Source organism: Triticum dicoccoides, chromosome 5A, assembly GCF_002162155.2.
Source record: "Triticum dicoccoides isolate Atlit2015 ecotype Zavitan chromosome 5A, WEW_v2.0, whole genome shotgun sequence".
Lineage (NCBI taxonomy): Eukaryota > Viridiplantae > Streptophyta > Magnoliopsida > Poales > Poaceae > Triticum > Triticum dicoccoides.
Window position 1 is genome coordinate 541,703,806 of NC_041388.1, and position 9,590 is coordinate 541,713,395.

Sequence of the window (9,590 nt, forward strand, 5' to 3'; positions counted from 1 at the left end):
CGCCTCGCCTTCCTCAGTCGAAGCTTGTGCCCCATTGGGCATTGAGTACAACTCGGTGAAGGCCTAGCAGATGCCCAAACAAGGATCAGTCGACCAGTCGGCAGGGTTAGCAGAAATGAATACGACAAGGACACAATGGAAAGCAGAGCGAGTGTACCTTGTTTGGGTCGCTGTTGTGGTCGAGTGGAGGAATCCTTCTGGCTCCGCGCGGGTTGTCCCTGTTTCCGGTAACGGCTACCATCCATCTTTCTAGAGTGGCATCGTCGACTTCTTCTGGATGGACCCTAGTCTCGTCTTCGGGCCCACAGTACAACCACATGCAGTGGCTCCGGAATTGAAGGGGTTGGATGCGACGCCTGAGGAAGACCTCCAGAAGATCCATGCCCGTCACCCCCTCCCGAACCAACTGCACCACGCGCTCCATCAACATCTTCACGTCGGCTTTCTCCTCCGGAATCAGCTTCAGAGGGGAGGGCTTGTTCACTCGGTCCATGGTAAACGGAGGGAGTCCACTCGACTGCCCTGGCATCGACTGGACCTGACAGTAGAACCAAGTCGTCTGCCAGCCTCTGACGGACTCGGGAAAGGACATGGGCGGGAAGGTGCTATTATTCCTCACCTGAATCCCCAGGCTCCCACACATTTGGACGACTCGGGTCTTCTCATCACCTGGGCTCGTCTTCTTCACGGTCTGAGAGCGACACGTGAAGATACGTTTGAACAAACCCCAGTGCGGTCGACAGCCCAAGAAACCCTCACACATGGACACGAACGCAGCAAGATAGGCAATGGAGTTTGGGGTAAAGTGGTGGAGCTGCGCTCCAAAGAAATTCAAGAAGCCACGGAAGAAAATGCTTGGCGGCAAGGAAAACCCACGATCAACATGAGTGGCCAGAAGCACACACTCACCCTCTTCTGGCTGTGGCTGCCACTCCTTCCCCGGCAACCTCGCAGCTCCGTGAGGGATCAAGCCCTCGTTGGCCATGTCGAGGAGGTCCTTCTCCGTGATGGTCGACTGGATCCAGTCTCCTTGGACCCAGCCTTTTGGCAGGCGGGATCTGGACGAGGACCCTCTGCGGCTGGTGGATCTCCCCTTTGCCTTCTCCGATGCCGACGCCTTCTTGGCACGCTCCAGCGCCGCCGCCTTCTCCTTGGCCATGGTCGCCGGTGAGATGCACGAAGGGAAGTGGTGCGGGGACGAGAGCGAGCACGCTGAGCAGGGAGGAAGGAAGCAGAGGGAGAGAGGGAGAATGCTGAGGCGCAGCACAGAAATCCTCGCCGGGCACATTTATAAGGTCCCTTCCGAGTGGCTGACATGTGGGCCCGGTCAATCTAATCATATCTGGGAGCAGTTATGAGGACTGGATACGTGGCGAAAAAGGCGGCGCGGAGATCGAGGCGTCTATGCCCCGTCCCATCCGAACGCCGCGGTCTGCCCCGCTTCGCGCGCGCCCCCAAATTTCGCACCCCGCGGAATCCGCGAGCAATAAATCAGTCTGTCAGACGCGGTGTTTCCGGCGATCCGTTGCTCGGAGATCGTCGAAGCTCGAAAGTTCACTCGACGCAAAAATAGAATGGATCGAGTCGACCGAAGACAAATTGCTCCCTGTCAACGAAGAGATTCTTTGATCCAGAACAGCGCACAACTAGAGCGCAAAGGTTAATCGGAAATGACATCAACTCCTTCTTCACTCGAAGCCTCAATCCATTCGGGGGCTAATGATGGGGTTATGTACCTAGGGTAGGGTCATGGACCTGTTCCAAGTAACTTACCCTAGGACATCCCTAGAAGAGGTCGCCTTCCAGTCGACCAACGAGGATTCACTCGACTGGCCTGAAGGACTCGACCACGAAGACTCACTCGACCACCAGGAGGTCAAGAGGCACTCTGCACCGCAACGGCCTGTAATTAAGTAGGCTTTATGATAGTAAAGGCACTTTATGTGGGGCGTTACCAGTAACGCCCCAGACTTAACTCACCTTAAACCCTCTCCTCCGTGGGCTGGCTGGGGTCCTGGCGCACTCTATATAAGCCACCCCCCTCCACAGGCAGAAGGGTTCGGCACCTTGTAATCCATACATTCATAATCCACTCGACCGCCCCCGGGCTCCGAGACGTAGGGCTGTTACTTCTTCCGAGAAGGGCCTGAACTCGTACATCCTTTGTGCTTACAACCTCTCCATAGCTAGGACCTTGCCTCTCCATACCTACCTCCCACTCTACTGTCAGGCTTAGAACCACGACATATATTATGTATATATGTCAGTATATATATTGTGTATATTGCTTCTTTTCAGTTTTTTTCATATATATGTTTGTATTTTGTATTTTGTTTTTTATAAAAATGTATATATGTTTGTATGTTCTCTGTGTATATATGTTCATATATGCAAAATTTAGATTTAAATATTTAGAAAAGGATTCTATATATGTTCTCTGATTTAGTACATTTTAGGTTAGTTTCATTTCTAGAAAAGTTTTATGTATTTAGGAGAGGAAAAAGGAAAATAAGAAGAGGAAAAAGGAGAAGAAGAGGAGAAGAAGAAAAGGAAGAGGAGAAGAAGAGGAGAGGAAGAAAAGGAAGAATTTTTCTATTTTTTCTTCTTCTCCTCTATTCCTTTCTTCTTCTCCTCTTTTTTTCTTTTTTTCTTCGATCTTCTCCTCTATTCCTTTCTTCTTCTCCTTTTTTTATTTCTTCTTCATATTCTTATGTTTTATCGGGTCTATCATCGTCGATATACCCCTCCCGATAACTTCAACACGAGGGGGGTCGATATACCCCCTCCCGATAACTTCAACACGAGGGGGGGTCGATATACCCCCTCCCGATAACTTCAACACGAGTGGGGATCGATATATATACCACCTCCCGATAACTTCAACACGAGGGGGGTCGATATACCCTAAATAGCAAGTATCGTCGGTGTGAGATACATGTGGCTGTCGGTGTCGGACAGTACATCCACGTCCCACAAGTGACGCGGGCGTCGACCCGCATCACTTGTGGGACGTGGATGTAGTGTCCGACACCGACGGCCACATGTATCTCACACCCACGATACTTGCTATTTAGGGTTTCCTCTACCGCTCGGCGACCCTAACCCTCGACGACCCTCGTTCCCGATAAAAAAAAGGAAGAAGAAGAAAAAAAGAGAAGAATCTTCTTCTCTTTTTTTCTTCTACTTCCTCTTTTTTTTATCGGGAACGAGTAGAGGAAATTTAGGGTTTCCTCTACCACTCGGCGACCCTCGACGACCCTCGTTCCTGATAAAAAAAAGAGGAAGAAGAAGAAAAAAAGAGGAGAAGAAAGAATAGAGCTCTTTTTTTCTTCTTCCTCTTCTTTTTTATCCTTGAAGCGTTCTCGAGGCCACCCCAAACCCTAGAGAAGCAGCATCGAGGCCACCCAAACCCTAGAGAAGCAGCGTCGAGGCCACTAATTAATATTAGTTCTATGTTTGCCACTAATATATCCATCTGTCATGTTTGAATAATAATTGCCATGTTGTAAATATTTGTAGAAACTATGGACACCGCCCGAGACGAAGTACAAGAAGCATTGTTGGGGGACATAATCGCACGAGGAAGTGATGCCGTCTGCTCGTTGTTTCTCAATGACACCGATGGTCTGGAAGCAGCTGGCTATGATTATGATGGCTCCGGTGACCTAATGCCGGTGCAAGAAGGAGACCGTGAGGACGGCTCCGGTGACCCAATGCTGGTGCAAGGAGACCGTGATGACGTCTCCGGTGACCGAACCGAGTCCGGCCAGGTATATATATTAGTTAAGCTTCTGCTGACTAGCTAATTGATGCATTCATTGTTTTGGTATGTACACATATTAATTAAGTCTTTGTTCTTTTTTCTAGCCCTCCGGATCGAGCACAACTTCGGTAAAGAGACGAGGCCCGAAGAAAAAGTTGAGCTCGGATGAAAAGTTTGAGATCATAGCAATCGCGCCCGACGGCCAACCGATTGAACCCCTCCGGACAAAGAGCGCATTTGTTGCTCAGTGCGAGGTTTTGGTTAGAGACAAGATCCCGATCAGCATCCAGCAATGGTTAAAGCCGGCTACAGAAGACCCTGAGGTGTCTTATGTCAATGATATGCAGAAAAATGATCTTTGGACTGAGCTGAAGTCAAATTTCACCCTACCGCCAGAGGATGATCCGGAGAAGCCAGTTAAAAAGCAATTAATCAAGTCTTTTGCTCTTAAGAGGATGGCAGAAGTATTTAGGAGGTGGCAGAAAGAGCTGAATAAGTTTGTCGAAAATAAAGAGACACCAGAATTCAAGGGCAGATATGAGAAGATCAGAGATCACTGGCCCGCATTTGTGGCCCACAAGACATCGGAAAAGAGTAAGAAGATGTCGGCGACAAACAAGCAAAATGTTGCAAAGAAGAAGCATCACCATCGCACGGGGTCAGGTGGCTACCTCATAGCCGGCCTAAGTGGGCCAAGACTGAGAATAATCTGGTTGATAAAGGGATCGAACCAGAGACAATTAACTGGCCAGACCGTTGCCGGACTTGGTTCTTCGGGGCTGACGGAACCTTGGACCCTGTATCAGGGAAGTGCATTTGGACGAACGATCAAATGGACATACCGGTCAAGAAGCTTCAGCAATATATCGAAGCAGCGCAGCAAGGGACGTTCGTTCCAGACAGAGAGAACGACAAGCTCACAATGGCCCTCGGGAATCCTGAGAACCCTGGACGGACACGAGGCACGCCAGGCTCCATTCCGTGGAAGGTTGGGTTTCTGGACGCAGGCAGTTACAAATGCCACGAGAGGAGGAAGAAAGTGGAGCAGACCCAACTGCAGGCGCTGCACCCTAGGGTACAAACGATAGAGGAACGAGAAGCAGATCGCAGCAAACGAACTGCCGAAGCTTCCCCCGAAGCTACTCCGCCATCTCAGCGGAGAAGCAGCGTGGCTTCCACCGAGCTGCTTCAGCCGGAGCATGTCTTGACAGCTCCTGCCAGCTATCCCGTGGATGCTATCACGGAGTCTCAAAATTGCCATCTTATGACGCAATGAATTAATATGAAGGTCAAGGCGGCTGTTGGCTCTGTTTTTCCTACTGAACCCGGCGCAACTTTTCACCGCCGTCCGATTCCAGAAGGATATGCTTGGGTGATGGTGGATGAAATAACGGAGGGATTTGAGGACCTCTAGCTTGACCACCCTACCGGTGAAGGGGAGACTCGGCTGGGTTCTGCTCTGAAGACTCCATGCCTATGGCGGAAGGAGCTCATCAACCTTCCGAACTGGATGCCTCCGCCTCCTCCTCCTCCTCCGGCGAGTCAGGGCACTCCGCCTCCTCCACCGCCTCCTCCTCCGGCGAGTGACGATCAGGGCACTCGGCCGGCTCCTTCTCCGGCGCGTGGTGGCACTCCGCCTCCTTCTCCGCCTGCGCCGACGCGCCCGAGCAGCCAGCCTCCTCCTTCTCCGCCTCGTCAGCAAGGGCGGAAGAGACCTGTCGCCGCTCCGGCTGCTCCGGCGCGTCGTAGTCCTTCTCCTCTGCCTCGTAAGCAAGTAAAGAAGACAACCGCTCTGTCTGCTCTGCCGGCGTCTAGCAGTACAGCCAGAGGCGGGAGGACATACAGATTCGGTCCTTCTCTGAAGACTCCAGAGAAGTTACCATACGAGAGGACCCCGGAGGAGAACGCCGAGATCGCGCGAGAGGAAGTGAGGAACTTCTTTGAAGGGGTGAAAGCAAAGAAACATCCAGCTCCGGAGGAGAAGGTAGATCCGGTGAAAGCGAAGCGCACTCTGGCTGCCCTAACAAAACCACCCAAGTCTCCGCCAAAAGGAAACAATGAGCGCATTATTGGAAAGGAATTTTGCCGAAGCGGAGCGGTCGGGAAGTACTGTCAGTGATCAAAGGCTGAAAGAACGACGAGCTGGGAAACAAATTTCCCAGCTCGGCGAACAAGCGAAATAATCGTGCCCCCCGCTCAAGGTGCCTAGCGACATCGTCGCTAATGATCCGAGGATGGTGCCCGGTTATAGCAATCTTGGAGATTACCTGCCCGACGATGTACATTATGATTTCATGGAGGTGCAGATACAAAGATACGAGTATGGGAAGCCTCTCGTCAAAGATGAAAGATCTCTATCAACGATGATGCGAAGATTGCATGATTGGTACTTGAAAATCTGCAGAGAGTCTGGGGGGACGAGTACTTTGTATGTGAGAGTTAAAAAAGAGCATGACCTCGTTGGAATTGATCTGTTGCATGTTCCATTTGAGGAGTTCTTTCAGTTTTTCAATCAATTGGCCCTCGATAAAGCAACGGTCACCTGCTACTGTCTGTAAGTAGTACTACTTCTGTCATTAAGTCTCTCTATATAGCTCAGCTCTTTCATTGCATGTATATATAATTATCCTGACTATATTATGCAGATTGAAGATCGTCGAATTAAAGAAAAGACAAGTCGGTGATATTGGGTTCATTAACACATATCTCATAGATGCAACTAAGGTTAAATTTCATGCCGCAGATACCGAGGCCAACTTGCTACAATCATTGGTAATAAATGAAAACAAAGATATAATACTCTTTTCTTACAACTTCAAGTGAGTGTTACTGTCTTGTGCATATTCGGTTTCCCTTATATATTAGTCAAGGTTATAGTAATGTAATTGATGAGTTATGCATGCGTGTGCAGTTTCCACTATATTCTCCTAGAGATTAAGCTTGAGCAGGGACTAGTAACCGTCTTAGACTCAAGACGAAAAGATCCCCAGGACTATGCGGACATGACTCAAATGCTCGAGAAGTAAGTTAAATCGATCATTATCCACCATATCAGCAACTTTGTTCATTTTCTGATATATCAAGTAATTGTTTTTTTTTGTCTGGCAGGGTTTGGAAAAAATTCACCAAAAAAGCTCCGGGACTCCCGAAGAAGCTGCAATTTAGACACCCGAAAATAAGTACTATAGTAGCATGTTCCGCGCATCTCCTATTGATTCAAGCGCTAGTTTCATCAATACCATTTGGCATTCTTGCTTATCAGTTTGATTGACCTCTATTTCTTGTAAAGTGGTTGTGGCAGGAACAAGGGAATGATTTCTGTGGATACTACGTTTGCGAGTCCATCCGCCACACAACCTATGAGCGGGGCTACTCTGACGAACAATATGAAGTGCGTAAATAACAACATTCACAATTTTATTTTATTACCATCATTTGTGTTGAGTTTCATTCATTCATATATATATGTATTGACCCCCTTCTTCAAATTAGATGTTTCGGAAGCGGGATGAACTCCTAGCACCAGCTCGCATGCGAGCAATTCAAGAGAAATTGGCGGCACTCTTTCTTGACCACGTGATCGCTGAAGACGGAGAATACTATGTGGACCATGAGTCCGTATGTTAAGAGATTATATTTGTAAGAGATAATTATTGTATATATGTAGCCGGTAGTGTCGGATAGATATACAAGAACTTGTTGTTCGACCAATCTCTCGGAGAAGGAGAGGTGATCGATATCACTTCTCTCTGTATGCATATATGTTCATGACGATCTTCCGTTTTCTTCGTTTGCCATCAACCGGGACCAAAGGCCCTCCTGTCTGGGCTCCGCGCACAGGCCACGTGAAGGTCCATCTGTCCCGGTTCTGGATTGAACCGGGACTAAAGGAACAGGGCATTAGTACCGACCCTTTAGTCCCGGTTCAGAAACCGGGACAAAAGGCCTTTACAAACCGGGACAATAGACACTTTTTCTACTACCTGCAAAGATATTAGGCGTGCCACTGCATTGCCAAGGAGGGTATAGGGGCAACTTCCCGGTAGTTTCCCTTAGTCACTGCCCTGAGATGAGACCGTCACATGCTTCCCTGCTCGCACCAGACTGTGCAGCTCAGGCTGCGGTGCTCGACACGTAGTGGGTTTTGGGGCGGCCCCATGTCGCTCCTTCGGCCACTTAAACTCCCTCCCTCCACCACTAGCTAGCTCTGTAGTTGCAGCTCGAGCACCTTCAGAGGGAAGCACACCAAGCTAACAAGCTAGGAAGAAAGTCCCTTGCATCCGACCAGCGAGTGACGTGACGGTGAGTCCCCTCCATCTCCGGCCATCTTGCTAATGTCTTCTTCTTCTTCTTCTTCTTCTTCTTCTTCTTCTTCTTTCATGTTGAATGGGGACATGAAATTAGAGAGGAGGAACTAACCATACGTTGTTGCTGATCTCGTCCTACTCCTGCCTAGTAGCTTGGATCTCCATGGACGGCAAGACGCCTCATCTGCTCCCTCCGAGCGAGGCCAAAAAGGAGATCCGGGATGACGTCCCACTGGTCTGCGCATGGGCGCTCATCAACGCCTTCAGCATCGTCTCCGGAGCAGCAAGCGGCTACACAGCCGCCTACTTCCGTATCGCGTGCATCCAGGTAACCAGCTACCTACCCGTGTACAGTGTACTACCCCTCGGATGCTTGACATTATCGATCGCGACCGATCCATCATGCGCCAAGCTGGTATGGTGTTCCTCTTCCTCTGCAGTCCTCCTTCATTCTGCCGTGCATCCAGCTGACGGACGCGGAGGAAGCCAGGCTAATCGCCCTCTTCGTCGGGATGCTGTGCTGCGCCGCATCCCAGGCGGCCGCGGCGGCGCTGGCGCTGCTGCTCCCGCGCCACCGTCGCTGGCCCCGCCGTGCCCTCGCCTACCTCGCGCTCGCGGTCACCATCCTCTTCCATTGCATGTACGCCAGCACCATCTGGATCCTCCACGCCGCCGACTCAGGATACATCTTGGGCAGGATCTACTACACCGTGATCATCTGCTTCATGGTGGTGTGCGACCTCCTCAGCTGCGTGGCCCTCCTCCTGGAGGTGATGGGCGGCGCAAGCATGCAGTGCGTAGCCTAGCCTGTGGCTTCAGCTAGCTGCCTGCAAAGGGATGATGTTCGTGAATCAGCTCATGAGGTACCCATGGATGAGAGCCTAGTTCTAGGGAATAATGTAGATTGATGGGGTACTAGTGCCGTAGTATTTGTGAATCTTTATGATGATACTTCCTGCATTTTTATTCTAGGGAATAACGTAGATTGATGGGGTACTAGTGCCGTAGTATTTGTGAATCTTTATGATGATACTTCCTGCATTTTTAATAAAATGACCGCATGCATCATCATGATGCAGAGGCCGGGGTATACCTTCATTTCCAAAAAAAAGTATTTGTGAATCTAGTGTTAATATCCTGATCGACTCTAGTAGTTACTCCATTTGGGCTACACTGGCTATATAATTAGACTGGATGGATTGTGGTTACTGTATAATTAGACTGGATGAATTGTGGTTATGTTTGATGTATTCACCTTTTCTCTATGTGATCGTCTGACATGAGTTCTATATATGCTTAGATTGATGTTGCTAAAATCGTTGCGGTGTAATTCCATGCACACATGTTGTTCTGGTGTTAAAAATTGTTTCTCATTCATTCCGGCAACCGCTAGCGTATCCTCTAGAGGCTGGGCTGCGTACGGGTGGATGCTCTCGGCTGAGATTGAGTGACCCCTGTCCCGACCCATGTGACCATGGCTTGGAATGCCCTCCTGCAAAGTAAGGTCCTTTCTTTTTTGG

General features: G+C 49.6%; 1 protein-coding gene across 2 annotated transcripts; it reads left to right on the forward strand.

The window, feature by feature from the left end:
• Nucleotides 1-7,977: 7,977 nt before the first annotated feature.
• LOC119297780 lies at nt 7,978-9,335 on the forward strand. 2 transcript variants are annotated; one of them, XM_037575430.1, is made up of 3 exons: nt 7,978-8,065; nt 8,223-8,398; nt 8,511-9,335. In XM_037575430.1, exons 2-3 carry the CDS (start codon nt 8,234-8,236, stop codon nt 8,874-8,876), a joined length of 531 nt encoding a protein of 176 aa, XP_037431327.1. In that variant the 5' UTR covers nt 7,978-8,065; nt 8,223-8,233; the 3' UTR covers nt 8,877-9,335. The 2 variants fall into 2 exon arrangements, with proteins under 2 accessions (XP_037431327.1, XP_037431328.1); XM_037575431.1 differs by having other exon boundaries at nt 7,983-8,065; nt 8,220-8,398.
• The last annotated feature ends 255 nt before the right edge of the window (nt 9,336-9,590 follow it).

Excerpts from the sequence above, each read along its gene's own strand:
- LOC119297780 (XM_037575430.1), top strand. The coding sequence starts at position 8,234 with ATGGACGGCAAGACGCCTCATCTGCTCCCTCCGAGCGAGGCCAAAAAG. Across the intron at positions 8,399-8,510 it reads TCCGTATCGCGTGCATCCAG|TCCTCCTTCATTCTGCCGTG; the intron begins GTAACCAGCTAC and ends CTTCCTCTGCAG.